The sequence below is a fragment of the Hippichthys cyanospilos genome, chromosome 4 (assembly GCF_059441005.1).
Source record: "Hippichthys cyanospilos isolate Australia breed blue-spotted pipefish chromosome 4, RoL_Hcya_1.0, whole genome shotgun sequence".
Classification (NCBI taxonomy): domain Eukaryota; kingdom Metazoa; phylum Chordata; class Actinopteri; order Syngnathiformes; family Syngnathidae; genus Hippichthys; species Hippichthys cyanospilos.
The window spans coordinates 11,025,880-11,045,112 of NC_142372.1; the positions used below are offsets into that span (position 1 = coordinate 11,025,880).

General features: G+C 39.7%; 1 protein-coding gene across 1 annotated transcript in view; it reads right to left on the minus strand.

Moving 5' to 3' along the window:
- ush2a (Usher syndrome 2A (autosomal recessive, mild)) overlaps window positions 1-19,233 on the minus strand; it is a 156,242-nt gene that overhangs the window by 127,246 nt on the left and 9,763 nt on the right. The window contains exons 5-14 of the mRNA XM_088413582.1: window positions 18,098-18,233; window positions 15,161-15,224; window positions 14,615-14,716; window positions 14,260-14,449; window positions 13,981-14,189; window positions 12,426-12,647; window positions 11,003-11,096; window positions 4,288-4,483; window positions 3,838-3,968; window positions 3,478-3,685 (exon numbers count right to left, since the gene is read on the minus strand). Of these exons, the coding sequence (XP_088269708.1) occupies window positions 3,478-3,685; window positions 3,838-3,968; window positions 4,288-4,483; window positions 11,003-11,096; window positions 12,426-12,647; window positions 13,981-14,189; window positions 14,260-14,449; window positions 14,615-14,716; window positions 15,161-15,224; window positions 18,098-18,233 (1,552 nt within the window). The remainder of the gene's footprint in view (window positions 1-3,477; window positions 3,686-3,837; window positions 3,969-4,287; window positions 4,484-11,002; window positions 11,097-12,425; window positions 12,648-13,980; window positions 14,190-14,259; window positions 14,450-14,614; window positions 14,717-15,160; window positions 15,225-18,097; window positions 18,234-19,233) is intronic.

The following is a 19,233-nucleotide window of genomic DNA, read 5'->3' on the forward strand; positions in this document are numbered from 1 at the left end:
TAAAAAACAGACATAATAAATTGTAAAAGGGCCTTTTGGGGAAAAAAAAAATTCAGTAGCTCCCCGATCTGAATCGTTTCTGCATGCATATATGAGGGAAAGTGTGAGACCAAGAGAAATGGTGCTTGAGTGTATAAAACTGCCATCATTAGGGCTGGGCCCTCTACATATGATGGATCACTTACCTAAGGCCAAACACTTAATTTCACTGAGCAGGAAAATAAATAAATTAAGTAAGCACAAAGAATGGAGGAGGGGGGGCAAGGTGATGGAGTCATACAGAGATGGAGGGAGGCACCTAAAAATACACTCACTTACAATCTACTACCATTTTAGTGTTGAAACAATAAGAAGTGAGGTAATCTGACACTCAGGTGTCAATGCTTATACCACATACTGTAAACATCCTCAAGCAGAGATAAAATACCAGATGAAATACTTTAAAAATAGTGCATCAAATTAATGAGTTGCTAAACCAACTAATAATGAATTAGTAACACAACTGACTAAACCAAATGATCAAAAGCATAAATCTTAATTTTTTACGAGTCAAAGTTTACAATATTTTTGTTATTTTCAAAATAGACGTGTGCTTTTCATTAGACAATATACTGTATAGATTGCTGAAAAAAATGTAATGTAGGTTAAATACTCTTGGGAAATTTCAGAAAAAATAAAACAGAACAGGTCTCATGGTAAGAGTGTACAATCAAAAGTGATAAAAGGGTAATAAAATGACTAACTTTTTTTTTTTTTTAGATTATGTAAATGATCACTTAATAATACTAGAGGAGTGAATCATACTGGAAGCGGTTTTAGCGGCGCAATACAACTAGGCTAGTTAAAGTGTGATATGTGGTATGAGTGAGCAGGGCTTATTTGAATATGCCATACGTATTCTATGACAGGCAATCTGTCCCTAAATGGATGCCTGGGGGCAACACAGTCCCCACAGCCGTTTATGGAGGAGCCTGGGCTCATATGTGCTGGGTATGAATGTCTATGTGTGTGTGTGCGCACTATATATTAGTGCTATTGCACAGAGCCGCCTCCGAACTGTCCTGCTCTGCTAAGTGTGTGGCAGACACTTGGCATTACCCCCAGCGCTCCCACTTTAATGACTTTATAGATATGAGTATTTCTCACCATAGATCATATTTCATACTACTACAAGCTCACAAAAAAAAAAAAAAAGTGACTGAGTATGTGTCTAGTAGCAATGTAAAGAATTTTATCATGATATAATACATGGTACCAGACCTTCATAATAAAATGACAATTTAATTACAGTGTTTATAATGCTAAGATTATATCACAAAATCATTAAGTTGTGCCCATGAATCCTATGTTGACCTTATTTTCAAGTCAAGAAACAAAGGCATGAATATACGGAAAAGTAAGAGGACACTTAATTTGGAACATGAAAAACTTAAAAACATAACTAGCAAAAACAAATACTTTTTTTATATAGTAAAAAAACACCACATAGGGGGTCCTCAAGCCAAGAATCGAACCTGTGACATTTCGACCGCGAGACAGACAAGCTAACCACGAGTCCCGCCCATTTAGTACGGGTGTATGTATTTTGAGGATACGACCCAGTCCTTTTATCAGCATCCAGCTGGTTAACAGGCTCATGCATCACCATTTCAAACACTATTATGTACACACTGCACCCTGGCACCATGCTAAGAGTGTGTGCGTCTGAATGCGTGCCCGCCTGTACACACTGCAGTGGCGTCCCTCTGAAGCGTGCCTGCCATCGCTCTGCTCAAAGTATCAGCTTGGCGGTAATAAATTGCCATAATCAAATCTCATTTCTGAAAAATACCTGTGGGAGCCAGCGAACAAACAAGAAGAAAGGGAAGGCGAGGTCTTGTAAGAGGGAGAGGGGGCTGCGCAGTTTGTTTTAATCAACTTGGCATTGAATTAGAGAATTAAATAGCAGCTTAGCCCTTGATGGAATACATTCACACCCACGCATGGCCACAAAACAAAACTTGCAGAAAATGGAGACAGCTCGGCAAAAACTAAATCGCATAAACACATCCCCCTTTCACATATACTTTAATGGACATTACACACATTAACAACTTTGAGCGGGCACGTCTGCACACACAAACACGCACGCCAGCGCGAGGCCCTTGGTAGCGAGGCTTAGCAATAACGACGATGCGTTGAGTTGAGGAGCGCTGGCCGGTTTTGCATTTCATACGAGCGCGCTCTTCAAAGACACACAGGGGAGAGAGTGAAACCATTTATCACAAAGAGACGTACAACGGCTGCAAGCACCGCCAGCGGAAAATCCTGTTTATTTTGGCGGGCATAACTCTGTGTGTTTATGAAAAGGGTGCACACACATGCCTGTTTTGAGGGCACGCACAATTTATCTACTTTCGCCTGCTTACATGCGGGGGCAAAGACGGAGCAGTTGATTTATTAATTGGCATTTCAATACTTAACTTTGGACAATTTGGAATTTGACCAAATATGTTGTTCTTATTAGAGTTGTGGATGTTATGGAGCCTATGCTAGCTAACTTTGGGCGACCGGCGAGAACCGCACAAAATGTCAGAAGTTGAATTGCATAATAAATAAGAGCGATTCTCCTGAGGGTATACCTCACTGAAAAATTCAGGAATCAATTAAGGCAGTTCCTATCAACCTTCATTAAGCCATTTCACATTGGAAAAATCTAACAGCAAACAACCACCCAAAAAAAGTCCAAAAAGTATGTCTACTGAAATTGGGACAGACCAGGCATGGACAAACTACAGCCATATGTGACCTGTTAAGATTTTTAATCCAGCCCACTGGACTTGAAGAAATTGTCTGTCAGGAGGAGAAAACAATTTTTACAATTATCTGTATTGACCTTTTTTAAACAATCTGAGATGTAATCAATTTAAACATGGGTTAACTTCAGGGATATATTGTTAAAATGATCACCAAACTATTATAAGATGCAACTACTCTTGGGAACTCTTTTTTTTTTTTTTTTTTAATTCAATCAAAGATAAGTGAAAGTTTAAAATTTCAATTTTTACATTTTGAAAAAAGAAATATTAATCGTAGAAGACTATAGGGAGTTATTTACTACTAGAGGAGGTTCACTAGAAGGAAAAAAAAAAAATCAACCAATTTATCTGTATTGAATAAATCCATATCAGTCGGGTCCTTATAATCTGTGTCTATATCCTCCCTGAGAAAAAGGTAAAGGTCTAGCTAAAGGAAATGATGATAATTGCATTTCAATTTATTCCTAAATTGACCTTGTCAGTGAGAAATCTGGACCTGTGCAACACACTTGCGGGAATTTTTCTGATTCTACTTATATAAATGGCAACAGGTGGCTACACAAGTTTATTGTAATTTCTGCCATCTAATATAAGACTTATATGATACATAGCCTATATATTATTATATAAAATAAATTAAAACAATACACCTATTATAATGGTTGATAAGCAAAGGTACCTGTCACATGAGATTTGCACTGGCACTGTCCCGTATGCTGGTTGCAGCTGACGGCATTCCCTGCAGAGGAGCTGAATGTCCCCGTGTTACTGCAGTTACAGCGAGTGCAGCCCTCTGGATGGGAAGCTTGAAGACCGTACCAGCCAGGTGAGCAGACGGCACAGCGCCGCCCCTCTACAGCTGCCTTACACTGACACTGGCCTCCAACCTGGAGGTGTAAAATGCAGTGAGTGTCAGTAAATGGGAAGTAATGCAGAATAGCAGAAAAAAAGAAAACTATATAGTGATTCAACTTCAACTCCTATTCCCAAGCAAATTATGTTTTCAGTGATATTGTCACTTTTCAAATAAAAGTGTTACCTGGAAACAGTCAGTGCTGCCATTGACAGTTCCAGCAGTGTGACACTCACAGGGCTGGCACACATGGACTGAAGTGGGATCTGAGGGCTCTAGTCTGAAAAAGCCACTTGTGCAGAGTTCACAGTTCCTACCTGATCCAGACAGAGACAAAAATGTGTAAAAGCACAGAGCTGGAAATCAAGGGACAGGTTTAGAAACCAATTAGTCCATAAAACCATTTACGTTTTAACTTCATTTATCCCTGTAGTGGTAAAAGTAACCCTGCAGAGGAAAAATAGTCCAGGTACAAACAAAACAATATAGAAAAGGATAAATTATATGTTTTTTTTTAATTTAAAACACTAAGAACTGTAATCCGCATTTACAGTACCTTTTAACACCCAGATTATTACATTTATACTCTCAATAAATGACTTAAAGCAGTTCTGATGGATGTTGCCAGTACTGTACCAGTTGTATTGTGCATGCAGTTGTCGCAGACTCCTCCGCCTCCCACATACTGTTCCGTTGTGCGGTCATCAGCTCGAGGATCGTAGTGACAGGAGTGGGCGTGGCCATGACACTGGCAAGGCCGACAGTTCATTTGCTGGAGTTGATCACCTGGCCGGAATGGTTTGTCATTATAGAGGGGAGCGCAATGCTGGCACTGGAAAAACATAATCAACACATGCATTTAATATTCAAAATGTACTAAAAGCACAATACCAACACTTGTTTTTTTTGTTTTCAGACACCACTAAAACAGATGTGAATTAAAACATCCTAGATGTGAGTCAAGTGTAGATGATCTTTAAGATATCTTAATTCAAGAAGGAATAATCATTTAACAGTATATGCAGAGGATAATCAATTTCAGGGATTCTGAAGCAAAAGTATTTGGATATTGAGTTACATTTATAAAACATGTGGAGTTCCACTTGTTTCATAGGCACACATTGCTGACAATTACTTAATAGCTACAATTCTGTTATTTTAAGGCCTTACTGAGGGATTTTAAATAAATAACCCCCACATGAAATAAAACATTGTGGTCTGACAAAAGCCTTTTCCCATAGTGCAATGAAAAACTTCTGTGACATACTGTATAGTTCAAATTAAAGAACAAAGAAGGAATGAGATACTACGACAGAAGAAAACAAAGTCAGCGTCCCCCTGTTACAAAATACAAAGCGTAAGAGAAGAATACACAATTGAAGAGATATTGAATAGTTTATAATAGGAAGGCTGTACATTTACACACAAATCAAGTCATTCACACAGCGGAGGGAAATCAAAGCTCTAATGGGGAATGACTTGCAACAGCCAGCGTTCTCTCACAGGTACACTTTCATGTCAAAATAAACAGCAAGGTGTGTGTGGAGCACAGGGTGGGGGGTTATAAAAAAAATGCTTTTTTTCTGTAGCGGAGTGCAGCAGCAGAGACAAGAAACAGCAAGTACGAAGCCTTTGATTTTGTTCAGCAGTCAGTACAAATTATGGTGGACAAGGGGGGCATCAAATGGGGGGATTAAAAATGTATTAAAAAACACAGGAGTTCCTCCCTTATGTGACACGTGCAGACCTGCACTGGGCCTATTAGGTATGACATACGGAGGAGGAGAACTGTGGGAGGACAGGAGAGGGAAATGGGGGTAGGGTGGGCCCCCGTTATGCACTGTATAATGCTAAGCAGGAAACTGGTGTGAACAGAAATGAGGTAAATAAATACTTTTGTGTTAAGCTTAATATATAGATATTTGGTTGGATATTGGTTATAAAATTAGGAATAAAAGTCTTCACACATTTTGTTTTTAGCTTTTATTAAATCAAGGGTTGACTGAGACTTTTACGGTCACAAAACGCCACAAGATTTCATCCGAGGCTAAATATCAGCGACTGGCTTGGTTCCTGGGATATAAATGAATAAGTTATCTAGTAGTCCTTGATGTTTATAATTTCACATTACTGTAGATGAAATAACGAAGCTTGTGGTAAAATACATGCGAGTGGCTTACATACCATGAAAGTTATACATTAAGAAACGATCTGAATCCTGACCAGCGAAAATCTTCGGCCTAAATGGCAAAACAATGTTCAAAGACAATTCAAACTGAAACAATACATCAGAAAACAGATGTTGTGATGAAGCAAAAACCAGCAAACCTCTGTCTGAATTTCACATGATATCACACAGCAACGGCATGTTGAGAAAGCCAACTTCAAAATAAATACATCAAAAAATACTATTTATATTTTGGGTTGTCTTTTGTTGCTGTGTTAGCGGTGTGGCTAGCATGAGTCCTCACAGCTGTTTTATTGCAGCGACAACACCGTACCATTAGTAAAAAAAGAAATCATATTTAATTGCTGGTCTATGACGCAAGAAAATGCTAATTGATTATGGTGTCACGGTACGATACAGCACAAGTCTCCAGCATTAGTGTTAGCTGCAAACTAGTATCTGTGTGGTACGTTCAAATGACCAACAATAGAGTTTGAACCATCATATGCAGGCCAACCGCGCCTGTTTGCTAATGGTTGTGCAATCATCACAACACAATCGGACAATGCTTTATCCATGCCATCCAATCCTTCCAATTTGCTCATCTTGGTACATTTCAAAGTCATAAAACTGCATTCAAGTGGATCCGAGTACTTTCCTCTGCACATTGAATAGACAGCTCTTGTTTTAGCCTTCTTTTCTTGGTGTCATCCACTGGGAAGGAGTTCAAGAGCAAGATGGAGCCAGTTTGCAAGTCTTCTCTTATCATGCCCCTTTGGTCTACTCAACCTGAGTACACCCATCTTCCCACCCTTCTTGCGCAAGTCTTATTGCTCATTTTCCCGCCTCTCTCCTGACTGCAGACTTCCCCCTCATCTCTGGCGTCCCTCAACAACTTGTTCTCATAGCTACATTGGGTATGTGAGCAGGAAATATTACCATAGCAAATGAAAAGGAGGAGGATTTTTTTTTCCTCCCTCTCTTTTTATTCAATGTTGCATTACCCTCCCTCTCTCGCTGCCTGCTAATTAGTCGAGGGATTGGTGTTTGGGAGTTAAGAGTGCACATGTTCATTCTCTTTTTCATATCAAAAGACTTTCAGGGCGCTCCATTTTCAGCAGTAACAGTACAAGTAAATAACCAACACAAGTATTATCTACTATCTAAAATTTAACACGGACAAAAAAAAAAAAAAAGCTTAATAATGTGACCTCCACTATTATACTTAAAAAACCGTGACGCTCTGATTTGATTATTATGCCACAGGAGTAAACCTTATTGTCGAGATTACAGTTTATAGTGAAATATAACTGTCCTGTGTCATACTTGTTGTTTATTGTATATTTTTAGTTATTTAGGTACTTGAGAGCTGGGCAAACCAATAGATGCACAGGATCTCAAGCTTTAACAGCTCTTGCAGCTTGTATTATACAACGGTTTTCATTACGGTATATCATTTTATTCTACGGTAATTTGTCTTTTAAACTTTATCTGAATGCTGTTTTACTTTTACTACAAAAAAATTCCCTTCTGGCTATCAACAAGGGATTATTTTAGCTAATCTTAGTGAATGTCATTAGGCCAATCAGAAGTATCTAATGTAGAAGAGTTCATTGATTGTAAGTAGATTCCGGCTGTCAGGCATGGCAGCAATATACTGTCAGTTATGCTGTTTAATACAAATTTTAGAAGTGCTTTTCATCTAATGTTATAGCTCAACTCTTGACAAGATCACTTTTTGCTGATAAAAGATTTTAGTTAAGCCAAAATATAGGAAAAAATAGTGTAAATTTAATTTTCCCCTTGTAAAAACCTGCTGAGTGAGAAGCCCAGTCTAATGGATGTGTGGACATTCAGATGGCCTGTCACAAGGCAAGCAACTGTGCGTGTGTGTTTGTGGTGCATGTGCAGCATCAGTGTGCAATAATCTGCTGGGGCAACTCATCTTATCCTAAAAGCCATGACCAATTTCACGCTCCCACTGGAAAGGTCGTGCCCCAAGACTGTGTGTGTATGTGCATGCGTATTTGTGTCCACACACCCGTTTTGTGTGTATCTAAAGTTAACCCGGTTAACCCCTGCCTAGGTGCAAATCTGCTGTTGAAGCAGACGCTTGCAGCAGATATCGTGGGCAGCCCTTCTTAACGTCACAGCCTATCAATATCCATCATCCACAGATGCAAACGCAAACAGAAAAGTGCCAAGTTGAACTAAACACAACACATAGAAATGTCAGCAATGATAAAACAGCCATTTCAGTTAGTATTAATGCTGTTATTCTGGATTAATAAATTCATCTTGAAACAAACAAGTGGTAGTTTTACAACATTCGGGGTGTTTCAAATTAGAAGTTAAACAAATAATAACAAACTTTGTATCCAGTCAATGTTTCCAATCCTGCCCCAATTTGAAACACAATTTAATACCAGTCTGCCAGTCCAGCCACCGCTGTTGGACTCCGAAAATATTTTTATGAACTCAACTGAGTCCACCTAAGCTTTAATTCCTAAATATTATTGTCCTCCTTCAAACAATATTAAAGTCTTTCAGATGATCAACATAGTCATTTAATTGGATAATCTGGCCTCAAGATTTATTTGTCATGTCAGCCAACACTGCCAAAGGTAAACACAGAATTTGGTTTTACCAATCATCAAGAAAAGCAGTTTACTGCAACGTCTCATGAAAAAAAAAAAAAAAAAAACATCAAGCAACCTGGAGATTTTACATATGGTTTATAAAAAAGCAAAGGACGTTTTGCACATCAAGATATGTCTTAAATGTTTTTCTAATTCAAGGCTTACTCTTGACCTCATCGATAGATTTTATGAACTCTGCCTTGACTTGGACTCAGAGCTTTACATCTCAAACTTGATAAAGGTGGACTTGACTCCTGCTCTCCCACAAACGCTCTTTGGTGTTTGATGTGCGTTCTAATCTTATCCCTCATGCACTCTAACCCTTTTTTTCACACATTGGAAACTTAGCACTTTAAAATGTGGCTCCCCAACACTTTGACACCTGTTACCAACAGTGCAGGCAATCCGTGCGCACGATTCAAGCACTCATTATTGTGGATCTTGATAAATCAGGCCCACGGCATAATATGGTATGGTGCGACACGAAATACAATACATGATATAGTTTTCATATATGACTGAATCTATCAGATGTGGGGGGACAGAATGACAGATTAAGTGTGACTCAGAGTGCACATAAGAAAGCATCAAAAGACAGTGAGAAAGAGCGGGGTGAGGGGGGCGCATGTTTGAGTGCGTTTGAGCTTCAGCGAGTAATAAGTGTGTGTCTTCTGAGGCCCCCGTTGATCATCTTGACACATGTCTGAGCATTTCTGTCACTTTAATGTCACTGTGGAAATTCTGCAGATTAGTTGAACATCCGTCATGGTGCGGGGCCAATTCAAGTCAACAGAACACATGCAATATTAAACGCTAATATTCCCCACAGCCTTTTATTAGAGGTAGAAGAAAGGTCTTGAATATTCACTGTGAGGGATGAGGCGCAGAGGCTTTGGGAGAAACATGCTCAGGGACAGGCACGCGCGCACACACACACACACACACACACACACACACACACACACGCACACACACACACACACACGCACACACACACACACACGCACACACACACACACACACACACACACACGCACACACGTGTGCCTGTTTGATGTTGAATGTCTTTTACAAAAAAACACTCGTGACAGAAATGTATATTGCATATGCACAACAAAGAACATCCAAGTCACAGTATTTAAGGTAGAAACGGAAGACTCCAAAGACCCGAATCCGCACCCGGGACTGAAGACAAACTGATGATTTAAATTAAAAAAAAAATGCTTACAACAAAAGCAAAGTGAATTGAGGAATGCTAAAGAAAAAGGGCCGTGAGACAGAGCAAAAGACAAACAGAGAACAAGACATCTGATTAGAGATGCATGCTGAGGGAATGTCATTGTTCTAGTCGATTTAAGACATTATTTCAACTGAGACCCTGGAGAGCCAGCATGAGACAGAGCACTCGACAAAGGATGAAGATTTGGGGGGAGTAAAAGCGATAACAAGGGTGGAAAAGAGAAACAGTACTCATTATTAGTCGGGATGACAAAGTGTAATTGACAATGTCTTATTAAGCGTGCGCCTTATGTGACAAATGCCATTTTTGTCCACAGTCATATCTGGTAATCTTTGAATGAATCAAGCAGGCGATTTGATGTTTGGTTAGCAACGAAAGCAATGTTAGATGGCTAAAATACACAGACACAAAAGTGTATCAATGATACATTAGGTTCTGAATTATTCAGGCAAGTAGAGTTCAGGTGAGGTGCTGCAGGCGAAGAGAACTTGACCAACAAAGAAGAGTGGACGAAAACTTCCAGAATATTCAATATACAAGGCCAGACGATCAACAAAGTAGCCACCAACACAACTTACTTACATTTCCCTGATATCTGACAGTTCCTGGCTGAGAAGAAAATGGCCATGCTGAAGCTACCTACCTACTTACAGAGCTAGAATACTGTGTGTGATCCCTCCCACCCATCCCACTTTGCCAAGCTTAAAGGGATCATAACGGGGATCTATTTTGAAAAAGTAGATGACGTCGGAACGGCCATGACAACGAAGCTGCAGATGTTATTAAAAGAATCCTTCCAGAGTGCATCCAGACAGCAGACTTCAAGAGATCAATTTGAATGGAAAATTTGATGTTTGGATTTGAAATATCTTCATCTAACAAGTCCTGGAACGTTTATGACACACATTGCAGACAATTACCGGTAAATGTAATGTGCGGCTGACGCCTAGTAAGAGTAACCTCATTGTTCAGTTGACTGGGGATTGATGAGAAGAATGACCAAAAAAAGATTTGTGGACATTTGTCTGTCTGTCCCATTACTTTTTTGACCTACAACAATATGATACAACCCTCTGTGTGATGCAAGTTCTCCTGTGGGGTCTGTCAACATACTGTATATGTATGAAATGTTTATGTTGAAGCCAGTCAGCTACCAATATTATGTTAATTTATGGGATGTTTCAAAGATGCCTGAAATGTTGGAAATTTTAAAGGGACCTTTAGAAACTCTGATATGTAGAGTACCGACTGCAAGTGCTTTGTCAAAAAATGTCCTATTTTAGAGTTTATATGGTATCTACTCACATTGTTTCCTTCAGTATGGCTTTCAGGAAGGCACAGGCAGCGGTAGGGATATACGCTGGTATCACAGTGATCTGCATGGCCATTACACTCGCACCTGGTTGCATGACAGAAAGTGTGAGAAACATGACATACGCTATGTACTTAAACCGCAGCTTTAACAAAGCAAATAAATGAGAATATGTCCCTTCTTCTACATTTATGCTTTGACCAGTACGTTGATGGAATGATAGAAGGGCCATTAGGGAAGATTCCATTCAACATTTATAAATGTCATGCTGAAAATGATCAGAGCAACATAACATGCAGCAGACAACTACCTCTCGCTCTCTTTCACACACGTACATGTAGTGAGACAGCCATTGAATTATTCATCCAGACATTCAGATGATTTTTTTTTTGTTTCATTAGTTCTTCTGTGGATCCTTTCACCTCTAGCACCCTCCGTGCCTTTTTTTTGTTTCCCGGTGGCAAGATTAATGAAATGTGATGCACATTAGAACCCAGGGCTTTCCCATTCATAATTAACTAGTGTTTGGAGAAAGTTGCATTGTTTTGATGGTGCCGCCCGACAGCCCCTGAGATGGACATCACTAGGAATTGCTTTTTTCTTTAAATGACACAAAATGTACTCAACTAACTCCATTAGACTTATATGTGCTTGTGCACCAATAAAAATAATGGCAACATTTTTATGTGTTTTGCTGACTGTAGAGATGTGTTCAAATGCTTACATAGACTCCATGGAGAAGTAAAATGGGCTTGAATTATGATTAAATAGCAAGAATACATATAAGAGTTCCAAAATTGATATGAAAACAAAACAAAACAAAAAACAAAAAAAAAAACAGAACAGGTAGGCAACAGAAATGGAGCAATAAGGGCAGTAATAATGAAGCACCAATAAGATTAGCGAGTGACAGATTTGTGTGTGTGACAAATTGGACAATAATTCCAGAAAGTGTCATGAAATGCATGCATTGAGTCAACATTTCAAATGTAACCTCACTTTTTTATACCTCCTGGATTGACATTTGTTGTTGTTAGTTTTTTTGTTTTGTTTTTTTTTAATATATATTAACACGCTTTCACATGATTACTACTTAGGTCCTCATTGAAAATAGAATGGGAGGGAATGGAGACCATGCAAAGATAAAAGTCCACTTAGTAAAAAGTAACAGGCTACTAATTAAAATAGCTAAGTGGAGCTGGAAGGACAGTAAGAAATGATTGCCTCCTGTATAATCTTATAATTACCAGCTATAAAAATGGTTGCCCCCTGTCTAATAGAAAAATGTATTGAAAGTTACTCTCAAAGCTTGTACTAAACTCAACTCAGATGGCTCTTTCTTTCTACTCCCAAAATGTCAAGGTTTTTTATTCCCTCTTTGGCGGCAAGGCTTCGTAGGTTATATCAGTAGCTCACCTGGCACTGATTGTGACTTCTTTGATGGCATAGTGTCTGTGTCGTTGGTCCACCCTGGCTGTTTTGGTGTGGTACTGTCCTCGTAAATGGATCCGTACCTGAGTGGCGAGGACCATTTTCTGAAGGGTGGGGGTGTTGTAGAAATCATTATAGCCGGGCCTCACGTTTGGCTCTGGGCTGAGCAGGTTGATTGTGATGTTACTGCTGGAAAGGCCCACCTCGCTGGAATTAATAAAAAAGCATAACTTCCATGGCCGCTAAATGATGATACCTATAAATGCTGAACATCCTGTTTAAATGCTTCTGCTATGTATAAAGCAACGGATTTTTATCTTCACATTTATACAATAGACAAAAGGGAGAACCCCTGGAGCAAAATGCATCACAATGATCACAAAACACTTAAAACAGTGTGCTTGCATTTATCTTTACAAATACTTGACTGAACTCATAGGGCACAAAATCTCCTGCTGGATTAAATAAATTTTATAAGATAAGAAACGCAAATCTTCCAAGATTAAAACAAAGCTTTTTCTTATTGATGATTATCAGCCATTAAGGTCAAAAAGTGTCTCATCATGTTGCCAATGCATGGTGCAATGTCGCCAAATTAACCAATGTGAGTCTGCCAGGCATGATTGCATGTGATATCATCTGTCAGTCAAGCAAAAAATGAGCAATGACTACATAATCTCTGATCTCCTGCAGGTAGGTAACCATAGCTATTCTATCTTGTGCCAACTCAGCCATTGATAGCAGCAGATCTGCCAAAATGTAGCCTGTGAGACACAGTGTGAGTGGGAGTGTGTTAGACGGTGTTCCAAGTTTGGTGTATCTGGTATCAAAGGAGGGCCTGGAAAAAGTAATCTACCAAAGGCGACTGAAGGCGCTTGAGTGAGACTCAGTATAAAGTGTGCTTCTACATGTTCACGTTGTATTGATGTCCAAGTCTGACTTTAAAATGTGTTTTTTTTTCTTGTTGTTTTTTTTATAAATAATATTTGCAGGGTCCTTATCACGGAAATTAAACTTTTGGGAGCTTTTAACCACGTTACCAAGTTAATTTATCACCTTAACTGCCCCAAAGTGTTTCACTTCCTTATTTCTGACAATTGCTAGTTTGTTCTGTGGTCTCTGTGCTGGGCCCCCACACCAACTCCCTACCAAACACACGAACGAAGGGGGTATGGCAGCCACTTCATGAAATGTGCGGTTTCAGTGAATAAGCGTTTCACTAGTTAGAAGTGTCACTAACCAAAAAAAACAAAAAAACAAAAAACAAAAAAATTCCTATAACTCATACCTCATAAGTAATTAAATCAGTAATGTTCCAAAGGTATAATTTGCTCATTTATATGCATATATTTAACTGGAGAACGTATAAATGACAATGATCCAGGTCCTTCAATAAATTTAAATTATATGGCCTCAAACGTAAGATTAGTGATTTTACCCTGTTCAAAATGCCTCGTTTATACATTATTTTTTGCGTAGACCTAGATGTTATTAAAATGCAGCTTAGCGGATTCATTAGGGTGTCAAAGTGCTACCGTACCTGGGCAGTTGGAGACAGTTGACTGAGTCCGGTGTGAGCAGCGGCCCATTGTTCTGCATCTCAAATACACTGCAGTCTTTGGCCATGTACTGCCAATCCAACCATGGTTCCGCACTGTTGGTGCTGTTCAGTTGCTCAGGAAGTCTTCGCCTTTGGATCAAAAGTGACTCAGGCAATGGGCCATCAAACTGAACTAAGACATAGAACACCTGAAATGGAGGATAACATTAGAGAATAATATACTGAAGGAACATGAAGTGGGCACTGATTTTGAGTTACCTGGTACTGTCCATTTGCCAGATCCACAGTAATAGTGAGCCCTTCATCCAATTCCTGCGCCGTCATAAGCTTCGAGCGCCACACGGTGCCCATGTCCTGATCGTTGATGTAAGTAAGTGGATGCGCATTGAGGTTCAGTCGTAAGACTTGATCATTGGTGGTGTCCTCAACACCATTGGGGATGCAATATCTATTTAGAGTGCATAAGTAAGGCATTTTAGGGAGAAGGATTTATGTATGAGGAAATTAAAACAGACTAGAAAGATATCTGAAAAAAATTAAAGCATTTATGATACAAAACGTTAAGCTTCCAGCTTAATGTATTGATAAGATAGATGATAGACTTTAAGGGTACCGTTCTATTAAGGGGTGCACTCTGGGGTGAGTGGAGGGGCAGCGACACTCAGATTGAGAATGGAGCTTTGGCAGGGCACCTGAATAAATCTCTACTATTTCCCTGTTGAATGAAAAATGTTGAGTCAATCGAAGCAATTGAAGTTTTTGATAAAATAAATACATGATCAAAATTATTAAATGACATTTAAAGTTTCACATTTTCATCTAACGTTGACCACAAATTTCAATCTATTTTTATAATAATCTTCAAGCACTTGCTAATTGGATGTATCAGAATACAATGTACAAAATAGACATCAATTGTCTCGTTTAAACCCTTACTGTCGGCATTACTGCCAAAAGAAACACTAATTGTCTTGTATTGAATTTATAAGGAAAATCCTCTGGAAGTAGTATGGATTTTAAGATGGAAGGATTAGACGTCTTTTTTTTCCCCCCTTCTACTATTCATCCTTCACAACTACTCTATCTTTCTTTTCCAAGCATTAGGTACCCTTCTCCCATCACAAAACCCTCCATTGACATGTGTGTCTATCCACCTCACCTGTTCGTCAAAGAGGCAGGATAAAATCTCAAGTCCTGCATCCGCCCCATGTACTGATTGGACCCTGGAGAGATGAAAGGAACACCGGTAAGGTGTTAATGGGTTTGTACGAAAAGCACAGAGTGAGAGGATTTCACAGTATTTAGTAGATTATCTTATCGGTTTCATGATAACAGCTAAGTGAAGCTGCCCATATACTGCTCATATAAGCTTGGGTTCATGATCCAAGACTGACAAAGATCAGTCGCAGCCTGCAGCCCGTGCCACTAGAGGCGTTTAAAAGCGCTTCTGAAATAAGTTAGTTCAAATTACTTTCATCATTGCTTGATATTAATAATTTCACCAAAATGTTTAGAGAGGGGAAGTTCAGGAATTTTCGGTAAGTGCAGAATGTTGCCATATTGATAATCACATCCAAGGTGATTTGAATGAGATGAATGTTTTAAATTTCAAAGTGGAATGATGTGAATGTGTGGTTTTAGATGTGCCATTGAAACAAATAGTCGACAACTGAGGGATGAATTTTTACTTGACAAGAATCAAGATGTTATTCGATGTTCCCCCCACACTCGTCACATCAACGCGGCATGGCATGGAAACCAACATGGCACAGTGGACCAATGAAACTGTCCGAGTCCGCCCTCGTACTAATTATTCATGAGCCATTTGCGGTAATGCGGAACTGCGCGCGCAGCTGTGTAGGGGCAAATGCATGCTATATAATCATTATGAGTGGCATAAAAATAGACATTTCTGCACCGCGACCCCTGTCTCTGTTGTTTCTTTGCCGACTGACTCCCACTAATACCGCATGGTGATGCTTGGAGGGTTTCTATCAGTGCTTAAGGTTATAAAAGTTTTAAAATAGCCATCCGTCTGGCCTCTTCTTTGCAAAAACTAATTCACATCAAAATTAACCTACAGTACAATGTCTATTCAATTTTATGGAAATTTATTGAATATACAGTATTACTCTGATAATAAAAAATAAACAGTTATATAACGCCATTAGTTTTGTTTGTTTTTTCTTTGAGCTTTAAACTGCCTGAATGTGCAATGGTTGACTATCACAGGCTCCAGAAAACTGACAAACACTTCAAACAAACAGCCCTGAATCTCAAAATAAGCTTTAGCCAGAAGAAACTGGTAGGAATTAGTCACATGTAAAAACCGGTGATGAGGTGTGCTGCTGACTGATGCAGAGAAGAAAGGATGCGCGAGGAACCGAACGGACTCCACAACAGAGGTGCCATCAAACCCAGAAATGAGCACATCTCAATACACAAACGTGACAATGCTGGCTTGAACATGAAAGACTAAAACACAGCAGCAATGATGTTGGTCCAAAGAGAGCCCGGCTGTTTCGGTGCCCAACAAAGTTGTCTAGTTTGACAACAACTCTTGGAAAATGGATATCGTCGCTAAGCGTTGACAGAAGCTCTGCCATGCCTAGCTTTTTTCTAGATGTGTGCGTTTAGAAGCTTTACTGTGTGTTTTCCAGCAAACTCGAACGTGAGCCTATGCGTGTGCGCCCGTCTCCGTGTGCGCATTTGCATTTGAGGGAGGCTTTGCCGCGTTTGGCTTGAGTACATTGTCCAACTGTGAGTGTATGTGCTGAGGTGGGTGCGTGTGTCAAAAACTGAATGAAAGTGCGGGAGCGTTATGGGATCTAAGTGTGTTCGAACAGTGTGTGGTTGTGCAGCCTGAGGCTTTGGCTGAGGATTTCTTTAGCGTGTGGAAATGGGATTATGGCTTCCTCTGTAAAGCACTCTGCCTATTGTTACTGGGATGATGCAAGGTATAAGCCTTAATTCTCCTTTCTGTGTGTAGGTCTCAGTCTTCCAAACTCTGTGTTTCAGTCATCCGCTGCATGGCTAAGTAGCTTTTCTGTATTGCATATCGTTGGAACTGTTGACAGGAGATACCGGCAGGAGTGCATGGCTTTTGGGATTTGTATGCATTTGGTTTTGACAATCACGCTATTTTGAGCTCTTAAATTTTTCACTCACACCCTCTTAATGATGAAACGATTGATTCCCGGTATTAATGAGTCTTGTTCTTGTACATTTCCTCGTTTGGTACTAGATGTATCAGCTGTTCTTTTTCACTTTTGGCATATAGTGTTCTGCGCCCAGGCAAGGTAACAGGTGATGCAAATACATTCTTCATCATAAGGGATCTTTGAGGTGTGCTTAGGCCGGTCCCTCACCTAAGGACATGTTTGCCATGGGTGACCCTACCAGGGGCATAAAGGCCCAGACAACTTAGCTCCTGAGATGACGACTCACAGAAATGAGATCTTAATTTGTGCTGTCACTAGCTAAATGATAATCATGTTTCAAAACAGGATCTGGCTTGCACTGAGATTTAAATGTGTTTTTTCAAAATAAAACAGGCATCCACAATTGGAAAGGGAAGTCTTGAACCAAACTAACACATGGACCTGGTTATGTTTCCTGTTACTCATCAGACAAAGAATCCTCCCAACAACAGACATAGTTGTTAATCAATACATCTGATCAGCATTCGCACAATCAATTCACTGATCAAAATTCCAGACACAGCCCCCGGGATTTGAGAATCGGCTACACATTCACACACACCGCAAAGCCAATCACTTGTATTGATCACAACCCCTGATGTGATCTTCAACTTATCAGATGCTACCTGCAGTGAACTAGGGATCAATGCCTGATAAACGAGAAGAAAAACACTCGTTTATCACTGTGGAGATGAACGGATATCATTTTTCTCTCAATTTCGCTCCTATTGACTCAGAGACGGCTCCCAGGCATTACCAATCAATCACAAATGTGTTGCTGAAAGAGGAGGAGGCATAAACGTGGCATAATCGTTGACATATTAAGCAACACTATCAGAGAAACAGATATTATCAGTCCTTCAAATATTGCCTGCCGATATTTGTACCATCTTTACCTTTGGAGCTGAGTCCCACCCTCATGCTGCTGTCGCCATTGCTGTCTTGTAATCTGCTGGGCAGTGATTGGGTCTCAAAAGGTGTCCCGTCCGCCTCCAGCCCATTCAGGAACAGACTGGCACGCCTGTCATGCACCTGAAAATCAGTCACAGAATAATCTAATTTGCCCATCAAGGAAAATACCTTGAAATTCATCTTGAGTTTGCTCTGTCTATGGATCCCAAGAATTTTTACCACACGTCTGTGCCACATTATGGAGCAATAATCACACGAATCCTTTTTTGTGTGTATAGTATGCATATTATGTGTGTGTTATGCGTTTGCGTGTGTGTGGCGTTCTGAATAATATTGCACTTGTAGAGTATGGAATAACCAGTAAAATCTACTCATCTTTACTTGTTCCATCTTTATTGGATTTAATTTTTATGACAGCAATCCGAACAAAAGAGTTGCGTCCTATTTTTAATTTGGTGGTCAGATGAGCGTTTTTCAGAGAAAATGTGAATGCGCACATACGTGCAGGATCGTGTGGAATTCTATCATGCATCCATGCAGCTAGTTGGTCATATTGTGAAATAACAATGTCCACGTGCACGTGTAAAATCTCCTTTCGGTATCTGCACTTCAGTCAATGTACTGCACCGAGAAAACACAAATAACGGCAACAAGAAAGAAAGAAAATGATAGATGATGATAGATGGATGGATGGAACACGTCGGTGACATAACATGTATGCGACGGGAGCAGGTCCGAATGGAGTTTTGCGTTTAGGCCATGTGTACGGGAATGCGACGATGGAGCATATTAAACTTTACCCTCAGTCTGAATCATTTACTCTTGCCTAAGTTTAGGTTGTTATGTTTAAATTTTACTCGATTTAGGCTGGGAGCCAAAATACTGAAGAAAATGTCCCGTGTAATGGTGAATTACAAATTCATTTTGTCACAAAATGCCAGCTGTCAGTGCATTCAACCTGTGCATCAATCTCTAAAAATGTACACAGTTTTTTTTTTTTTTGCACCTCTTTGCCTGACCGTGTGTGTGTGTGTGTGTGTATGTAAATTATACATACGACTAATCTTCCAACTCATTTCCCCAGTAGCGGGAAAGCCTGGGGCTAAACTGCCTCAGTGCA